This window comes from Pelophylax lessonae, assembly GCF_965119305.1.
Source record: "Pelophylax lessonae genome assembly, chromosome: 11".
Classification (NCBI taxonomy): domain Eukaryota; kingdom Metazoa; phylum Chordata; class Amphibia; order Anura; family Ranidae; genus Pelophylax; species Pelophylax lessonae.
The window spans coordinates 15,407,384-15,427,981 of record NC_138778.1 but is presented as its reverse complement, the minus strand read 5'-3'; the positions used below and the strand labels follow the sequence as shown (position 1 = coordinate 15,427,981).

At 44.9% G+C, this 20,598-nt stretch overlaps 1 protein-coding gene across 1 annotated transcript in view; it reads left to right on the top strand.

The window, feature by feature from the left end:
- Nucleotides 1–216: 216 nt before the first annotated feature.
- LOC309566871 (alpha-N-acetylgalactosaminide alpha-2,6-sialyltransferase 2-like) overlaps nucleotides 217–20,598 on the top strand; it is a gene marked incomplete at its 5' end in the record, with an annotated part of 84,738 nt that continues 64,356 nt past the window's right edge. The window contains one exon of the mRNA XM_082272219.1: nucleotides 217–395. Coding sequence (XP_082128345.1) covers nucleotides 217–395 — 179 coding nt within the window. The remainder of the gene's footprint in view (nucleotides 396–20,598) is intronic.

Here is a 20,598-nt window from a genome sequence, read left to right as displayed (position 1 = left end):
GTTGTGACGGGGACGCTGTGACTTCAAGTTACGACTCGTCTGGGGAGCGATCGGCGCACAGGAATTCTTCTTCTCCGGAGCGAAGGTTTTTTCCACGGCGAGGATGCTAATATTTTCCTTTGGGATTAATAAAGTATTCTGAATCTAAAAAAAAAAAAAAAAAAAAAAGGCGATGCGCAGTCCGCATCTCCGCTGAACGTGGATCGCTCCGCCGCAATGCCCATCGCCCGGCTGGCAATGCCCATCGCCTGGCTGCCCCTGTTCTGCAAAGTGCGCTACAAGACTTTCCGGCAGGTTCTGCTGCTGCTCTGCGTGGTGTCGCTGGTCGGGCTGCTGGTCACTCACAAGAACAGAATCTTGGCCGGGGTCTATAGCAGCCAATACGAGGAGAGGAGGTAAGATTGGGCCGACGTGGGGATATTTCTAATCCGAGGATCGCTCCGTTCTTGGTGTTATGGGGGCCATACATAGTTACATAGTTACATAGTTAGTCAGGTTGAAAAAAGACACAAGTCCATCTGGCTCAACCAATAATACTACACATTTCGATAAACGATCGATGTCTTTTCTGATCAATCTCTTCCAATAGGCATAATCAATCTATAGTTGACCATCCCAATCATTCAACGGGGAAGTAGATTCTGATCAATAGTTGAAAGTTATCGATTGCGTCTCTGCATCGACAAACCCTTTCAGTGTTACTGATCTGTTTTGGCGATTTTTCTACCACCTCACTTATTCGCTTAATGATAAATCTTATAAGGGATTACAACCTTTTGTCTATAAAAGAAACCAGCCAATGCTGTTGCGGCTATTGCCAATAACGAATGATAACTACTAAAAAGTAAAGATCCGATTTAAATTTTACAGAAAAGAAACTTTAGATTAATCAATTATCAATATTCAAATATAACGTAGATGATAAACTCTTAGGCTACGTAGCGGATCACAGGCAGAATCGCCGCGATTCTGCCCGCGGTCCGGAAATCATTGCAAATCGCGTGACGCCCGTGATTTGCAATGGTACCCCAAACGCTGCGCGATGTTGCCGCGATTTCCGCCTGCCGAATTGCGGTAACATTGCGCAAACAGAATCGCGGGACGCATGGCGCCCAAAAAAGGTACAAGAGCTTCTGTTGTGCGTCATGCGTCCCGCGATTCTGTTTGCGCGATGTTACCGCGATTCGGCAAGCGGAAATCGCGGCAACATTGCACAGCGTTTGGGGTGCCATTGCAAATCACGGGCATCGCACAGGCGTCACGCGATTTGCAATGATTTACAGATGGAGGGCAGAATCGCAGTGATTCTGCCCGTGATCCGCTACGCCCACATGTGAATGTAGCTTTAAAAGCAGTGATGTTACAAATACAGTGTTGCCCTCATTTTCTACCATGGTCGATCGGATTAGTTTAACCGAATCTGATCTAAAGTTCTCCTGAAATGTGCTGATATTTGTTCGACCAATCAGAATCAATAAATTTCCACCAAATTGATCAAGAGTTCACTAAATCTGCAATTCTCTATCAACTCGATCAGTTTCATGGAATGATCGATTGTATCAAATTGATTAACCACTTCTGGACGGGAAGATTTTCCCCCTTAACAACCAGGACATGTTTTGAGATTCAGCACTGCGTTAATTTAACGGACAATTACGCGGGCGTGCGACACTGTACCCCAATAAAATCGATGTCCTTTTTTTCCCCACAAATAAAGCTTTCTTTTGGTGGTATTTGATCACCTGTGCAATTTTTTATATTTTGCGCTATAAACAAAAAAAAAAAAAATATTTTTCACTTTCTGCTATATAACATTCCAAAAAAAATAAATTTTAAAAATCAAAATTTTTAACATTGTAGGCCAATTTGTTTTCTGCTACCCATTTTTGGTTAAAAAAATAATAAGCTTATTTTTAATGGTTTGCACAAAAGTTGGCGCATGTACCCCAATAAAATTGATGTCCTTTTTTTCCCACAAATAGAGCTTTCTTTTGGTGGTATTTAATCACCTCTGCAATTTTTTTTTTTTTTTTTTGCGCTATAAACAAAAAAAAGAGCGACAATTCTGAAAAAAACAAAAAAAACATTTTTTTCTGTTATATAACATTCCCAAAAAGAAATTTTAAAAATCAAATTTTTTTTTTTTTTACATTTTAGGCCAATTTGTTTTCTGCTACATATTTTTGGTGGGAAAAAAAAAAATCGCAATAAGCGTATTTTGATTGGTTTGCACAAAAGTTATCACGTCGACGCTGTACCCCAATAAAATTGATGTCCTTTTTTTTCAACAAATAAAGCTTTCTTTTGGTGGTATTTGATCACCTGTTCAAATTTTTTTTTTTTTTTTTTTGCGCTATAAACAAAAAAAGAACGAAAATTCTGAAAAAAACAAAAAAATCTTTTAAATTTCTCTATATAACATTTTAAAAATAAAATTTAACATTTTAGGTCAATTTGTTTTCTGCTACATATTTTTGGTTAAAAAAAAAAAATTGCAAAAAGGGTATTTTAATTGGTTTGCGCAAAAGTTATCGCGTCTTCTAACTAGGGGAAAGATTTATGTCATTTTTATTGTTTTTTTTTTATTTATTTTTTTACTAGTAATGGCGGCGATCTGCGATTTTTTTTGCGGGACTGCCACATTGCGGCGGACAGATCGGACCCTTGACTGACATTTTTGACACTTTAGGGGGGACCAGTGACATTACTACAGTAATCAGTAATCAGAATAAATACGATTTTTAAAGCGCAGACTCCCGGCTCGATTGAATTAGTGAGCAATTAATCAATTTTGGGGGATGGCAAATCAGTCAGCTGAGGTGGAACTTTGTCTAATTGATCGAACAAATGAACATATCAGACACTCGATTGTAATGTTAGCCATACATGTAACAATCTGATAAAACATTTCTTCACAGATCGAACATATGAATTATTAAAAAGATACATTCTTCATCCATCAATTTTGAGCAAAACTGATTTAATCAAAATGATTGTGATCGCTCTGAAGGGAAAATTTGATCGTAGAAAAAGTAGATCGATATGATTGCGATGTGTATGGTGCGGCGAACAGTTTAAAAAAATATATTTCTATCATATTTTTCTCGCTGATAATCGAACGACAATACGATTTTTCATTTATTAGAGGTAGTTATATAGATCTGTCAATTTGCACAGCGCTTCACATATATTGTACATTCACATTAGTCCCTGGTCTCAGGAGCTTACAATCTAAGGTCCATGTCTCACAAACACACATGTACTAGGGCCAATTAACCTACCAATATGTCTTCTAGTGTGGGAGGAAACCGGAGTACCTAGAGGAAACCCACCCAGTCACTGTGCTGTATATAAGGGGGGCCCCCGAACTCTCCCCCTCCATCCCCTTCTCCCCTCCCTACAGTTTCCAGCCAAGGTTCCCAGGAGTTGGGGGCAGAGGAGACATTGGGGGGTCTAATAAAACCCTGATGTTTCTATAAGGAGAATCTGTCATCTGATCAATACCGGCTTCTTATATATCTTGGATTCTCCAACAATGAGATCTCCCAACTATAATTCCCGACTCTGCGACTGCCCACCTGGGATTTTTTGGTGATCCCATCTACCATTCTGTGTCCCAACTCCATAATATTCTCTATATTATAAAATAAATTCAAACATCCAACAGGGATGGTGGGAGATTCCCATAATGGGCGCAGCAGGTGTACAGACATGGGAACTCAGCACAGGGATGGTGGGAACCCCTCATAATGGGCACAGCAGGTGTACACCCCGGGAACTCAGCACAGGGATGGTGGGAACCTCTCATAATGGGCACAGCAGGTGTACAGACCCGGGAACTCAGCACAGGGATGGTGGGAACCTCTCATAATGGGCACAGCAGGTGTACACCCCGGGAACTCAGCACAGGGATGGTGGGAACCTCTCATAATGGGCACAGCAGGTGTACAGACCCGGGAACTCAGCACAGGGATGGTGGGAACCTCTCATAATGGGCACAGCAGGTGTACAGACCCGGGAACTCAGCACAGGGATGGTGGGAACCCCTCATAATGGGCACAGCAGGTGTACAGACCCGGGAACTCAGCACAGGGATGGTGGGAACCCCACATAATGGGCACAGTAGGTGTATAGACCCAGGAACTCAGCACAGGGATGGTGGGAACCCCTCATAATGGGCACAGAAGGTGTACAGGCTCGGGAACTCAGCACAGGGATGGTGGGAACCCCTCATAATAGGCACAGCAAGTGTACAGACCCAGCAACTCAGCACAGGGATGGTGGGAACCCCTCATAATGGGCACAGCAAGTGTACAGACCCAGCAACTCAGCACAGGGATGGTGGGAACCCCTCATAATGGGCACAGCAGCTGTACAGACCCGGGAACTCAGCAGAGGGATGGTGGGAACCCCTCACAACGGGCACAGCAGGTGTACAGACCCAGAAACTCAGCACAGGAATGGTGGGAACCCTTCATAATGGGCACAGCGGGTGTTACAGACCTGGGAACTCAAACCACAGGTTGGGCAGCTTACATATCTGGAAAGGCACATCAATGCTGAAAAGGTATATCCAAGTTCTGTTACAGGGTGCACAATTTTATTCTCAGTGGTCTCACTATATGTAGGAATGTAGCCACCCTGTCTTGGTCCCACTGTATGTAGGAACATATCTACCCTGGCCTCGTCACACAATGCAGGAATGTAGCCACCCTGTTATTATACTACTGTATGTAGGAACGTAGCCACTCTATCTTGCTCCCACTGTATGTAGGAATGTAGCCACCTTGTCTTGGTCTCACCGTTTGTAGGAATGTAGCCACCCTCTTATGGTCCAACTGTATGTAGGAATGTAGCCACCCTGTCTTGGTCCCACTGTATGTAGGAATGTAGCCACCCTGTCTTGGCCCCCCCTATATGTAGGAATGTAGCCACCCTGTTCTGATCCAACTGTATGTAGGAACATAGCCACCCTGTCTTGGATTCACTTTATGTAGAATGTAGCCACCCTGTTATGATCCTACTGCATGTAGGAACGCAGCCACTCTATCTTGGTCCCACTGTATGAAGGAATGTAGCCACCCTGTCTTGGTCCCACTTTATGTAGAACGTAGCCACCCTGTTACGATTCCAATGTATGTAGGAACTTAGCCACCCTCTTATGATCCTACTGTATGTGGGAACGTAGCCACCCTCTTATGATCCTACTGTATGTAGGAACGTAGCCACCCTCTTATGGTCCAACTGTATGTAGGAATGTAGCCACCCTGTTACGATTCCACTGTATGTAGGAACATAGCCACCCTGTCCTGGTCCCCCTAAATGTAGGAATGTAGCCACCCTGTTCTGATCCAACTGTATGTAGGAATGTAGCCACCCTGTTTTGCTCAATCCTGAGAGGGACTATGGGATGGGTAGTGAGCCTAGACCACATGACTGCAACTAACATGCACTGCTCATTCCAAACACATGAAAAATGAGAGGTCTGGATGTTACAAGGAGGCAGATAGTCATAGCATGGAACAATGTCAATAAATACAGATTACAGGGCTATTAAAGTGTTACTAAACCCACAACAGTAAAATCAGTCTGTATGTGCAGTAAAGCATGCTTGTTACACTCACTGTGGAACCTAAAGGATTAATCCACTGCATTGTGTATAAAAGCTGTTTGATCCTGTCTGATCTGATCCTCTTCTTCTTTCACTGTCTCCAAAAAATAACCTGATATTTACAGAGCCAGGGGACGGCTGCGCATGCTCAGTTTGGTGTGCATTGCTAGAGAGGTTTTTCTTTCTTCTTGGGAGAGTGCATGTGATCAGCACAGGGCCAATCAGCACTGTCCAGGTCGAGGAAATTGAAAACTCCTCCTACAAGCTTTACTAGGAACTGATAAAAAACACAAGACTGCTATATACTGCTTATTGGAAAAGGTATTTAGCAGTTTATATTTACTAAAACAATTGCATTTCCATATTCTGTGTACTGTGGGGGATGAAATATAGTGAATGCAGGCTCCTGGGGAGACCAGATAGAGTGAATGCAGGCTCCTGGGGAGACCAGATATAGTGAATGCAGGCTCCTGGGGAGACCAGATATAGTGAATGCAGGCTCCTGGGGAGACCAGATATAATAAATACAGGCTCCTGGGGAGACCAGATATAATAAATACAGGCTCCTGGGGAGACCAGATATAATAAATACAGGCTCCTGGGGAGACCTGATATAGTTAATGCAGGCTCCTGGGGAGACCACATATAGTGAATGCAGGCTCCTGGGGAGACCACATATAGTGAATGCAGGCTACTGGGGAGACCAGATATAGTGAATGCAGGCTCCTGGGGAAACCAGATATAGTGAATGCTGGCTCCTGGGGAGACCAGATATAGTGACTGCAGGCTTCTGGGGGGACCAGATATAGTGACTGCCGGCTCCTGGGGGGACCAGATATAGTGAATGCAGGCTCCTGGGGAGAGCAGATATAGTGAATGCAGGGTCTGGGGGAGAAAAGATATTGTAAATGCAGGGTCCTGGGGAGAGCAGATATAGTGAATGTAGGGTCCAGGGGAGACCAGATATAGTGTATGCAGGCTCCTGGAGAGACCAGATATAGTGACTGCATGATCCTAGGGAGACCAGCTCTAGTGACTGCAGGCTCCTAGGGAGACCAGATATAGTGACTGCAGGCTTCTGGGGGGACCAGATATAGTGACTGCCAGCTCCTGGGGGACCAGATATAGTGAATGCAGGCTCCTGGGGAGACCAGATATAGTGACTGCAGGCTCCTGGGGAGACCAGACATAGTGAATGCAGGCTCCTGGGGGGACCAGATATAGTGAATGTAGGCTCCTAGGGAGAGCAGATATAGTGAATGCAGGCTCCTGGGGAGACCACATATAGTGAATGCAGGCTCCTGGGGAGACCTGATATAGTGAATGCAGGCTCCTAGAGAGACCAAATATAGTGAATGCAGGCTCCTAGGGAGAGCAGATATAGTGAATGCAGGCTCCTGGGGAGACCACATATAGTGAATGCAGGCTCCTGGGGAGACCAGATATAGTGAATGCAGGCTCCTCGGGAAACCAGATATAGTGAATGCCGGCTCCTGGGGAGACCAGATATAGTGATTGCAGGCTTCTGGGGGGACCAGATATAGTGACTGCCGGCTCCTGGGGGGACCAGATATAGTGAATGCAGGCTCCTGGGGAGAGCAGATATAGTGAATGCAGGGTCTGGGGGAGAAAAGATATAGTAAATGCAGGGTCCTGGGGAGAGCAGATATAGTGAATGTAGGGTCCAGGGGAGACCAGATATAGTAAATGCAGGCTCCTGGAGAGACCAGATATAGTGAATGCAGGCTCCTGGAGAGACCAGATATAGTGACTGCATGATCCTAGGGAGACCAGCTCTAGTGACTGCAGGCTCCTAGGGAGACCAGATATAGTGACTGCAGGCTTCTGGGGGGACCAGATATAGTGACTGCCAGCTCCTGGGGAGACCAGATATAGTGACTGCAGGCTCCTGGGGAGACCAGATATAGTGACTGCAGGCTCCTGGGGAGACCAGACATAGTGAATGCAGGCTCCTTGGGGGACCAGATATAGTGAATGCAGGCTCCTGGGGAGACCTGATATAGTGAATGCAGGGTCCTGGGGAGAGCAGATATAGTGAATGCAGGCTCCTGGGGGGACCAGATATAGTGAATGCAGGCTCCTAGAGAGACCAAATATAGTGAATGCAGGCTCCTAGGGAGAGCAGATATAGTGAATGCAGGCTCCTAGGGAGACCAGATATAGTGAATGCAGGCGCCTGGGGAGACCAGATATAGTGAATGCAGGCTCCTGGGTTTAGCAACACTTTAATTTTCCAGAACAAGAGAGGAAATATCTCCAAAGTGACGTGAACTTCCTTATTAAACAGCTGTCACCGCAACAGGTGTCCCCATTGGAAGATTTGCCACAATAAAAGGAACAGTAAATCACGGACACTATAGGGCACTGCCAATCAAGAAGCAGAGTCTGTATATGTAATGTGGTTGAGCCTGCATACAGTGGATATTAAAAGTCTACACACCCCTGTTAAAATGTCAGTTTTCTGTGATGTAAAAAATTAGACAAAGATAAATAATTTCAGAACTTTTTCCACTTTTATTGTCACCTATAAACTGTACAACTCAATTGAAAAACAAAACTGAAATCTTTTGGGGGGGGGGGGTAAAAATAAAAAACTAAAACCATCTCACAGAGCAGGTAAAGTATAAGGCTCTGTTCACATGTAGGCGTTTTGGGGCGTTTTTGGGGAGTTTTTCTGCTCTAGGATTAGCTTCCAAAACGCCCAACAAGACAAATCCTATTCATTTCAATGGCCCCTGTTCACATCTGAGCGTTTTGACGCTGTGAGCAAAACGCCCAACGCTCAAAAAAGTACATGAGCTTCTTTTTGGGCAGATTACAGGCGTTTTCCATTGGTCTCTATTCAATCTAAAAACGCCTGCACAAAAATCGCGGTAAAAATCGCGGTAAAAAACGCGCGAAAACGCTACGCTCAGGTATGAATGTAGCCTAACATGTTTGTTATTTTTAACAAGAAAAAAACAACAACAACAAAAAAAAAACAAAAACTAGAATTTAGTATAGAGCTGCACGATTAATCGTAAAAAAAAAAAAAAAAAAACACAATCTCGATTAAATTCCCCCTCAGGATCTTAACCACTTCCGGACCATCTGCCGCCTTTTTACTGCGGCAGGGTGGCACAGACAGGCAAAGCGTCATAGGTCTACGTCACTCTCCTGAGAGCCACTAGGGGGCGCGCTACCGATCTTCAGCGGGGAAGCCGATGCGGGTGTCAGGCGGCTCCGATTGCCATCTGACAGCCCTGATCGCTCCCCACTGAGAGAGAAGGACGGTTGGCTGTTGTAAACACAGCTGACCGTTCTTCTCCCTGAAATGATCACAGAGCTCATGTGATCCTTCTATATAGGATCACATGTCTCTATGGTCATCTCAGAAGCCATGCCCCCCCCCCCCCCACAGTTAGAATCACTCCCCTAGGAACTGATCTGGGGATGTCATTACCTTTGTATTGACACCCCCAGCGATTTGCATATGGCAGTGTGAACTGCCTGCAAGTTGAGTGTGATGCGGGAACCCGAAGTGGATTCGCAGGGTTCCCGCATCGCATATGTGTGAACCGGGACTAAGACACAGTGGGTTGCTACCTTACACTGCGTTTTTAGCGCCCCCAACCTTTCCCGATGTAGCACCCTCCTAGGTAGGTGCTAGGCAAAGCATTTGTGTGGCTCTATTCTGCTTATCAGGAGGACCTGATCTGTTAGTTAGCCTGTCACATGCTTCCAGGTGTGACCTGTTGAGTCTGGGGAGTCTCCCCACTGTATCCAATGAGGGACCATGTTGGACAGTGGAGGAAACTTAGCAAATAGCACACTAGGGTTTATGAAGTGCATTTTACCCCAAAAAATTGCGTTTGAAAGACTGCTGTGTAAATAAAGTGTGACATAAAATATTGCAGCGCAATTTTATTCTCTAGGGTCTCTGCTAAACAAATATATATAATGTTTGGGGGTTCTAAGTAATTTCACAGTGAAAAATACTGATTTAACTTGTAAGCAACAAGTGTCAGAAAAAGGCTTAGTCTTTAAGTGGTTAAACTGACCTCATTTACAGACAGAAGTTCATCCCTTTGATCTAAAAGAAGGAAATGATACAATGTTTCTCCTTATCTCTCGCTGAGCAATGTTGTAACACAACTTTGCCAGTTGCTTTTTTTCTCTTTGACAGCTGTGAGCAGAGAACTGCTCTGCCCCTAATCGAGGGAAATGCCGGATTTGGATCGTGAGGGGAGTTGTATCAAGATTTGCGATTTTTTAATGATTAATCGTGCGGCTCTAGTGTACACTGTACAGTATTTTATCCGATCACTGGTGTCACTATTGATGTTAGTGCCAGTCAATTTAGCCAGCCATAGATTTCAAATTTAGCAGGGACTGGCTGAGATTCGAACCATCTATGTGCAGGCTGATTGTACCCAAGTGATAGATCGACTTGGGTGTAACCAGCCTGTCCTATGCGATTATTGTCAGCGGCTATAACCACTAGGAATAGACTGATATGTTTTTTTCAGGGCCGATACCGATATTTTGGTCACAACGTATCGGTATCAGTCGATATGGGCCGATATTTTGAACATTTAAAGTTTTGAAAAATAAAGACAATTTTTGACACAAATCTGGTACTGAACATGTTTATTTTTGTTTAATGCTTAATAGCTGGCTTGCTGGCACCCTGTGTTGGGTGGCTGGCTGGCACTCTTTGGTGGGAGGCTGGCTGGCACCCTGTGGAGGGTGGCTGGCTGTCTGGAATCCTGTGGTGGGTGGCTGGCTGGCACCCTGTGGTGGGTGGCTGGCTGCCTGGCACCCTGTGATAGGTGGGTGGCCCCACAGGGGTTGTGGGTGGCTGGCTGGTACAGGGCCTGTGGGCGACTGGCTGGTACAGTGTCTGTGGCTGGCTGGTACAGGGCGTGTGGTTGGCTGGCTGTCTGGCACCCTGTCTGTGGTTGGCTGGCTTTCTGGCACCTGTGGTGGGTGGCTGGCACAGGGGCTGTGGGTGGCTGTCTGGTTGGTACAGGGCCTGTGGGTGGGTGGCTGGCTGGCTGGTACAGTGCCTGTGGCTGGCTGGTACAGGGCCTGTGGATGTGGGTGGCTGGCTGGCACCGGGCTGCTGTGGGTGGGTGTATGGCTGTGATACACTCCCGCTAGGCTAGTCCCGACTCCAGACAAGGCTGTCCAAGGCGAAGGAGGTGACCTAAGAATGCAGAATGACGTCGCAAAAATATCGGCAATATCGGCCAGTTCTGGGGCCGATACCGATATATCGGGGAATGTACATATCGGGGAAAGTGCATATCGACCCTCGATATATCGGCCTTGCCTATAATCGGTCTATCCCTAATAACCACTACCAATAATTATTATGTTTTCAGCTCCCCACATCCCCCCTTTCCCCGCCAGGAGAACACAATAGCTCCACAGGGGGTATTCCCCCATCAACACTGACTATGTTGATGGGGGAATCAGGTGATTTTCTTTGGTTGCAGGGAAAAAAAATACAAAATCGCATCATGTATGGGCTGAGGGTTGGATCCAAAGAGGGCCCCATTAGGTAGGCTGTACAGGGCCCCATGATTTTTATCAGAGGCCCTGATAAGTATACATAGTCATAAGCAAAGCCCGCAGATGTAATATAGATGCCAAATATAACTATACATAGACACAAGCAGATCCTCTATGTAGTATGGCTGCTCTTGTCCTTTTGGTATTGGCAGCTGCACATGGTTCATCCTTGGCAGGAGCCTTACAGGAATGCCGATGCTATTTATATTCTTGTGTCCTGGGGTTGGTCTCAGGCTTGTCCCATGTGAGTAGTCACTATATTACCAAAAGTATTGGGACGTCTGCCTGAGACGCACATGAACTTTAAAGCGGAAGTTCAGCCTAATACCTTAATTTCTCCCATGCAATCATTATGGTGAGCGGAGTTCAGTCTTATGTGTCAAAATTAAAAAATCCCTGAATTCTGCAGTATTTAGTGCTGTCAAATGACTTCAGTTCCTCTTCCTGCTGAGTCCAAGAGAAGCAAGTGGGTGTGGTTACTGAAAGCCAGTGACCTCACTTCCAGGGAGGGGCACTGTTCCTGTGTAGCCAGTGGGTGTATATAGGATGGGAGGAGCTAATCTTAGGTTCCCGCCCAGTGTTCTCTCATCAGTAAGCATGCATTGTACATGCTAATGCATGAGAAAATGAATAAATAATTCACACAGGACCCAGAATGGGGGGAGAGGGAGGATGAGGGGGAGGGGCACATATACAGTACAGCTGTGCTGGATGAGGGGCACATATACAGTATAGCTGTGCTGGGCTTTGAATGAAGACTACCATAGGAAAAGGAAGCTGGACACTGGGGGGAGGGGGAGGGGGGGTACGGTCAGCGTAGCTGGAAGTGCTCGGGGGTCTCGGAGCTCACAGTCTACAATGATCATGGTAGAGTTAAACACACTAAGGCTGGCCATACATTAGTCGAATTTCGAAAGAATTTTCTTTCGAAAATCGTATCGAAAAAAATTTCGTTCGAATTTCGCACCATTAGTGGGCCGCAGCAATGGCCGATTTTCGTGCGGTCATCGAATTTGCGTGATCGGGCATTTTAGAAATTTTCTGAAAAACAAACGATTTTCTAATCAATGATGGGAGAATCGTGCGAGAAATATAATCAAAAAAGAAATGCGCATTTTCGCAAGAAAAGAAAAATCCTGGAAAGAACAGAAGATTCCCAGCCACGAAAATTCTCAACCCCCCCCCCCCCCCCCCCCGCCTCTCCCTCTCAGGAGACGCTGCTGGCCTAAACAAGGCAATGAAGACAGGAGGGGATCATGGTGAAAAATATAAGGGATGGGGGAGGGGCTGGGCAAATCTAGGCATGCCTGTCCAAGAAAGACCAGCAACCTTATCAGGAAGTGAAAGACGGCTTATCAAATTCAGATAACAGGAAAAAGTGTTGTCGGTGCCGAACAGGGAGAAGCTGTTTGTCCAGCTTAGATAAGACTTTCTAAGGTACACAAGCAGCTAGCCAGAAAATGAATAATATCAAAGATAAAGATATTTAACGTAGTACTAATAGGTAAAATTTCATTTTTGACTGGAGTTTCCCTTTAATGGCATCCCAGTCTTACTCCGTAGGGTTCAATATTGAGTTGGCCCACCCTTTGCAGCTATAACAGCTTCAACTCTTCTGGGAAGGCTGTCCACAAGGTTTAGGAGTGGGTCTATGGATATTACTACAGAAATAAAGTGTTGCGCCAATGAAAATAGATTGATAATACATCATTACTAAATTAAGTGATATTGAAAATGAAACACATACATACAGTATACAGCCCATATATCATATGTGCCTTATAATGAATTTCATCAATAAGACACCCAACCATGCAGTGCTAGCAAATGAACAAATGTGCTAGTGCAAGAAATAGATAATGAAGTGCTGGTGCTCACCTTCACCTGTACACACAGGCCGCTCACTTTATAATCTGACCCCTGGGTTCATAGGCGTGCGTACAGGGTGTGCCGGGTGTGCCTGGGCACACCCTAATCACCTAGGGCACATTAGCATTATCGCTCTGTGAGGAGATGGGAAAGATCTCCCTCGGACCTGCTCTGCCATAAGAGAAGTGCCACAGACTTCTATTTCACTTTGCCAGCAGGGAGAGTAATGTACCGGGGCCATATACGTGTAGGCAAACACATGCATGTGTATTTAAACTTTGGGGTGCACACCCTAATGCAATAGGCTGCGCACACCTATGCCTGGGTTACCAGTGGGCCAGACAAAGCAGTTCCCTTCTAGGCATATACTAAAACCGGAATGTTGCTGGCTCCTCTCCACCTTAATCTCCCTCTGATTGGCTCACCAGAGCCTCGGTGACACTCCACGGTATATAAGGGGACAAGAAAGTAACACCATCTAGTGCTCTCTGTTAAGCGTTTTTTTATTGTACATATAAAACAAAGTTAAAACTCACAAAATATAGCACTTGATAAATGTGGGCTCAGGCTTTGACCATGCTATTCCTTCCTCGAGATGGCCGTGATGTGACATCAGTGCACAGGCTCCGCCCCCCTATATGTCTGGACATAGACTTCATCAGTAGGGGTGGAGCTAGAACGTTACGGAGCCCTATTTATATTCTCAACCCAGACACCGGCACCACCTACCTATTGTGTTCTCAATCTCCCTCAGGAAAAGCGATCAGCCGCTCACCGTTCGTGAACTCCAGGAGGGCGTCACAAAGAGGAAGGGGTCACAAGACCAGAAAGCACTGGGGACACTAATCAATCTTAAAAAAACAATGCTAAAAATTAACATAAGAAAAGTATTATCCTGGAAGAAGCTGCTATTGCTTGAACATCATACTAAAGAAATTAAAGATAAGTTAGAGCCATTAAAGGACACACCTGAATTCACCAAATGATCTGGTGAATTAAAGAAAAAATTTGAGAAACTGGATAAGGAAAACAGGAAAAGAAAAGACAGAAGTTTTTGAGAGACACTGGAGATTTAAAAAAATAAAGATTGTTTTTAAATGGCACCATTCTTTGAAGGAAGAAGTGGGGATACCCTCTCGTAAGAGCACTCCCCTAGAGAGGAGCCTAATTTACCCCCTGTTAATTTACCCCCCCCCCCAGTAAGATCGCAAGGGAATTATGAGGCACCCAGGGAAGCACCAAGGAATATAGGCTACCCCCAGTATACTCAACCCCCTTATAGGGGAAACTTGAGAGGTAAGAGACCCTTTAGAGGGGGACCACAGAGGGGAGGGGGTGGCATTCATTGTTACTTTCGGCAGGAGACCTACCCAACAGGTGATCTGCAATGGGACAGGAGAGTTTATGAACAAAGTGACCACAATCAAGGGAGTGAGTACAAATCCTTTAGAGACCCCCAATATGCTTAGACTCAGGGCCAATATAATGGAACGACAGGGACTAGGTTCACCCCACCCTATAATCAATCTGCGGATTATCCCTCCAATGTTTTTTTTAGGGGAACCTGGGGGACCATGGAACCATCAAGGGCCAACTGGAAGTACCCCAGTGGGCAAAAGAAGAGAAAGAGAGGGAACAGAGCAGGGAGAAGGGCCCAAAAAAATAAGGTACCAATAGGGACCAGGATTTTTAATATCAGTGGCAAAGAGCCTAATGATCAGGAGATTAGGGTTTTGGATAAAGGCCTCAAGTATGCCCCTACTAAAAATCTTAACAAATTTGATACGTATGTACACATCCAAAAATTTGTACGCACACTCAATCAGAAAAAATATTTTCTGTCTAAACCAGATAACAGACCCCCTGTGGTGGAAGTGGGCCAGCACTACAACCTAAAAAATAAATCCGTGTTTCACCCCCAGAATACTGATAATAAATTAATTGAGGTTTTCCGTAATATGGTAACTGATGATTTGGAGAACTTAAAAATCCGTAAAATCCCTCACCCCTAGTGGATTAAAAAGGTGTAGAGGATATAGGACAGGACAAGGATGTGATAATACGCCCCGCGGATAATGGGGAAGAATTGGTGGTTATGAGTAAGGTATATTATAGGGAAGAAATGGAGAGACAATTGTCAGATTAGGAGACATCAGTTGTTGATTATGATCCCATTAACCCCTTTACCACCGGAGGATTTTGCTGTCTTACGTCCAGGCCACTTTTTGCGATTCGGCGCTGTGAGACTTTAACTGACAATTGCGCGGTCGTGCGAAGCCGTATCCAAACAAAATTTACGTCCTTTTTTTCCCCACAAACAGAGCTTTCTTTTGGTGGTATTTGATCACCAGTGTGATTTTTACTTTTTGCGCTATAAAACAAAAAAAGAGCGTTTATTTTGAAAAAATAATATTTTTCAAATTTTTTATATGAAATTCCCCCCAAAAAAATGTAAAAATCAAAAATTTTTTTTTAATTTTTGGCCAATTTGTTTTCTGCTACCTATGTTTGGTAAAAAAAATCACGATAAGCGTATTTTGATTGGTTTGCGCAAAAGTTATTGCGTTTACTAACTAAGGGAAAGATTTATGTCATTTTTGGTGTTTTTTTTTTTAACGCGTAATGGCGGCGATCTGCGATTTTTTTTGCGGGACTGCGACATTGCGGCGGACAGATCGGACCCTTGACTGACATTTTTGACACTTTTGGGGGTACCAGTGACATTACTGCAGTAATCAGTGCTATATATATATGTACTGTTACTGTAAAAATTACACTGGCAGGGAAGGGGTTAATTTTATTGGAGAGGGAGGGTTTAATGTATGCCTGGTGCTTACTAACGTGTGGGGGGGGGGGTGACTGAGTGACACAAGGACAGATCGGATGTTCAGTTATGCTGAACACTGCGATCTGTCCCTGCCTGTCACTTAGAAGATCCGCCCGCTCTGTTTACACAAGCGGGCGGATCTCCTCACTCGATTCCCCAACGATCGGGGAATCGAGTGAGGAGGCCCGACTCCCGCTGTGACTGAAAACAGTGGGAGCGCGCCTCCGGCGGCACGCGAGCGCCGCCTACAGGGGGAGGAGTCCAGCGACGTAGGTCTACGTCGCTTGACGATAACGAGCCACATTGCTGCAGTAGCAGCAATGTGAGCGGTGGGAAAGTGGTTAATGAATGCAAAAGTAAATTAGAGAAATTAGTTTAAAAAAAGGTGTTGGGAGGGAAATATTGACTAAAAGAAGCACAATACCTAAATCCGGTAAGATGCAGGACCCCCATCATTTACTTCCTATCGAAGATTCATCAGGATGCAGTTTGACCCCCGGACACACACATTATTAATGGCCTTGAATCTGTCTGCTCAAGACTGGGATAATAAATTGATTTTTTTTTCCTGCAACCTCTGGTGACCCGGACAGAAGCCTATATCAAGGATACCAAGCATATTATACAATGACTGGAGTCACTAGAGGGGCCGGAGACCTGCATTTTGGCCACTGCGGATGTGGGCTTATTGTACACCATAATTGGACATGATGAAGCCCTAGAATCAGTTAGGTGGGCCTTGCAGAGCTTAGATCTAACAGGGAGACACACAAAGTTTTTGTTGAAATGTTTGAAACTCTGTCTTAATCATAACTATTTTTTGTATAAGGATCAGTATTACTTACAAGTGAGAGGCATAGCTATGGGCGCTAGGTTCACCCCCAGTGTAGCGAACCTCTTCATGGCCTGTTGGGAGAATGAAGAGGTCCTGAGAGAACGACCAGCGGAACTTCTATGTTACAAAAAGGTTTATTGATGACCTGATAAATGTCTGGAGTTTAGACATAGGGTCCTTCAATAGGTTCAGGGACAAAATGAATAGCAATTTGAAAAATGTACACCATAACTGGACACGATGAAGCCATAGAATCAGTTAGGTGGGCCTTGCAGAGCTTAGATCTGACAGGGAGACACAAAAAGTTTTTGTTGAAATGTTTGAAATTCTGTCTTAATCATAACTATTTTTGGTATAAGTATCAGTATTAGTTACAAGTGAGAGGCATAGCTATGGGCGCTAGTTTCGCCCCCCAGTGTAGCGAACCTCTTCATGGCCTGTTGGGAGAATAAGGAGGTCCTGAGAGAACGACCAGCGGAACTTCTATGTTGCAAGAGGTTTATTGATGACCTGATAAATGTCTGGAGGGGAGACATAGGGTCTTTCAATAGGTTCAGGAACAAAATGATTAGCAATTTGAAAAATATTAAAATTGACCTGGAAGGTTAGTGATGAACAGGTTGTGTTTCTGGATTTAGAACAAGGAAGGTTGAGGACTAGGAATTTCTTTAACTCTAGGGATAGGAATTCCTACTTCCCTTTGGATAGCTGCCATCAAAAAACATGGCTCTGTAACATTCCCAAAGAGCAGTTTATTTGAGTACGCAGAAACTGTTCCAAGGAGTCAGATATATATACTGTATATATATATATAATCAATCAGAGATTCTAACGAATAGATATTTTAAAAAAAGGGTATGCTGTAGATGCTATTAAATCAGGTAAAAAGGGAAGTGTTAGAAATGGACAGGGGATTCTTGCTATAGGATGTAAAACGACAAGAGGTACAGGACTTTGAATTTAAGTTAATATTGGACTTTAATGTCCACTTTAGACAGGTTGAAAAAATGTTGAACAAACCCGGGAATATTTTGAAAAAAGGATAGGATACCGGGACCCGTTTTTCCTGGATCAATGGATATGTTTGACCATTCTTCCAGAAGCACATTTGTGAAGTCAGGTGCTGATGTTGGAAGAGAAGGCCTGGCTCGCAGTCTGCACTTGAATTAATCCCAAAGGTGTTCTATTGGGTTGAAGTTAGGACTCTGTGCAGGCCAATCAAGTTCCTCCATCCCAAACTCACTCATCCATGTCTTTATGGACCTTACTTTCTGCACTGGTCCAAATCATTTAGTGGAGGGGGGATTATGGTGTGGGGTTGATTTTCAGGGGTTGGGCTTGGCCCCTTAATTCCAGTGAAGGGAACTCTTAAGGTGTCAGCATACCAAGATGTTTTGGACAATTTCATGCTCCCAACTTTGTGGGAACAGTTTGGGGATGGCCCCTTCCTGCTCCAACATGACTGCGCACCAATGCACAAAGCAAGGTCCATAAAGACATGGATGAGCAAGTTTGTGGTGGAAGAACTTGACTGGCCTGCACAGAGTCCTGACCTCACCCCGATAGAATGGGATGAATTAGAGTGGAGAGTGCGAGCCAGGCCTTCTCGTCCAACATCAGTGCCTGACTTCACAAATGCGCTTCTGGAAGAATGGTCAAACATTCCCATAGACACACTCCTAAACCTTGTGGTGAACAGCCTTCCCAGAAGAGTTGAAGCTGTTATAGCTGCAAATGGTGGGACAACTCAATATTGAACCCTACGGACTAAGACTGGGATGCCATTAAAGTTCATGTGCGTGTAAAGGCAGGTGTCCCAATACTTTTGACAATATAGTGTATATACCAGTGGCGGCTGGTGCTCCATGGGCCGGGGGGGGCGGCAGGCCACACACCATACCCCCCCCCAGGACCACAACAGGACAGAGGACAGGACCCCCCTCCCACTCACTCACCCTGCCTGGATATCTGCAGAAGCAGGCGGCGGCTTCTTCCTCCTGTCTTCTGCGTCTCCTCCCTCCTCCCCCATGCCCAATGGCATTGCTTCGCCTTTCGGCCAATCGGGAAACGGGTCTCAAGACCCGCTTCCTGATTGGCCAGGAGGAGGATCCATGTAACAATAGCAAATTTTCATTCGCTATTGTCACACAACTGGGTGGGCTCAGGGCGCAGTACTCTGCGCCCCAAGCCCACCCTTTTTTTTAGCCTATTAGAGCCTCTGGCTCTAATCACATGGCTGAAAAAAAAAAAGCCCCATTGAAGTCCATGCGTCCGGCGCCCCGCATCTAGATTAGGGGGCTGGACGCATGGATAGGGGGGGGTGGCGCCTCTGCGCCCCTAATGCACCACTGGTATATACATACCTGATAACTTTTTGGGGATGGGAACGAGTGACACCTATTAGCAAAACTTTGTAGGCATAGGACACACCCCCTGCCACGCCCCCTTAAAAGAGAATTATAAAAAAGAAAAATGATTAATTAAACCCATAAGTGCTCTTTTTTTACCACTACTATTCCTTTATATTGGCTTTTTAAATTTACAAATGCAGCAATTTAGAAATTGGATGTAAGGTTTAGCACCGGGAAACACTTTTTTTTACAATTATATAGATCAGACCAAAATCAGGGACAAAATGAGGAGGGAAGAAGGACAGCGGGACTTTGTTCCGAATCAGGGACAGTTGGGAACTATGTATTATGCCACCCTGGATGGCTCCAGTGAATTTTTAGCTACAGATTTGGATGATCTGTTTTTAAAGCGGTAGTATCCCGCTTTTTTCACTTTTACCTACAGGTAAGCCTATAATAAGGCCTACCTGTAGGTACAAATAATATCTCCTAAACCGGCACGGTTTAGGAGATATTTACAGCGCGAGCGGCGCATGTGCTCTGAAGGTCCGGGGGGACCTTCAATTAAGTTGCCGGGAGCTTGCCGGAAAAAATCACTCCCGCGCGCATGCGCGGGAGTGACGTCATCGCGGCTCCGGCCAATCAGCGCGCCGGAGCCATCTCTTCTGGCCAATCAGCGCGCCGGAGCCGCCGAACCCGGAAGAGACGACGAGGGATCATGGCAGCGCCCTCATCGATGTCCGGGGGTCGTTTTAAGGTGAGTTACACATAATGGGCTAGTATGCGATGCATACTAGCTCATTATGCCTTTGTCTTGCAGGTTTTTTTTTTTATTTTTTTTTTTTTTTTTTATAGGGTTTACAACCGCTTTAAGTCATGGCTGAGTTCCTTCATGAGCAATCCCCTTTCCCTGCTGAATAATGTAAATTAAAATGCATTGGAATTTCGGGCTGGGCTCCACCCAATGAAGAAATCCTTTCATGGGAGGCATTATAATCGAGTCCAGGCTAGTTTCGTATGAGTTTTGTTTTTGTATTTTGGGATTTCATGTCATTTTTTTTTTTGTTGTATAAAATAAAAATAAATACTTTCCTCTCGTTAAAAATATTGTTTTACACAAAGTTTATGATTTCATGCCACTAAAACTTTTATTGTCTAGATCTAGGTAAGTATTACTCTTTAAAAAAAAAAAAAAAAAAACCCTTAGGCTCGGTTTACACTGACGCAACGGTAAAATCACGCGACTTGATTGCCGCTTGCTTGCAACTTAAAGTGATTGTACACAATCGCCTTGTAAAATAACCAATTCAGTTTAAAATATAAATGAAAGGCAAAACATTTGTCTATAGCTATAAAAAAAAAACAAAAAATGCTCACTCTCCTTGTGTAGGGGGGACTGATCTGGTCTCTGCCCCTTTCTGCAGCTTTCTTGGGTAGGTGGAGCCTGCTTGGCCCCTCCCACAGCTCTGCTCTCTCTCCTTGTGTAGGGGGACTGATCTTGTCTCCGCCTCCTCCTGTAGTTTTTTTT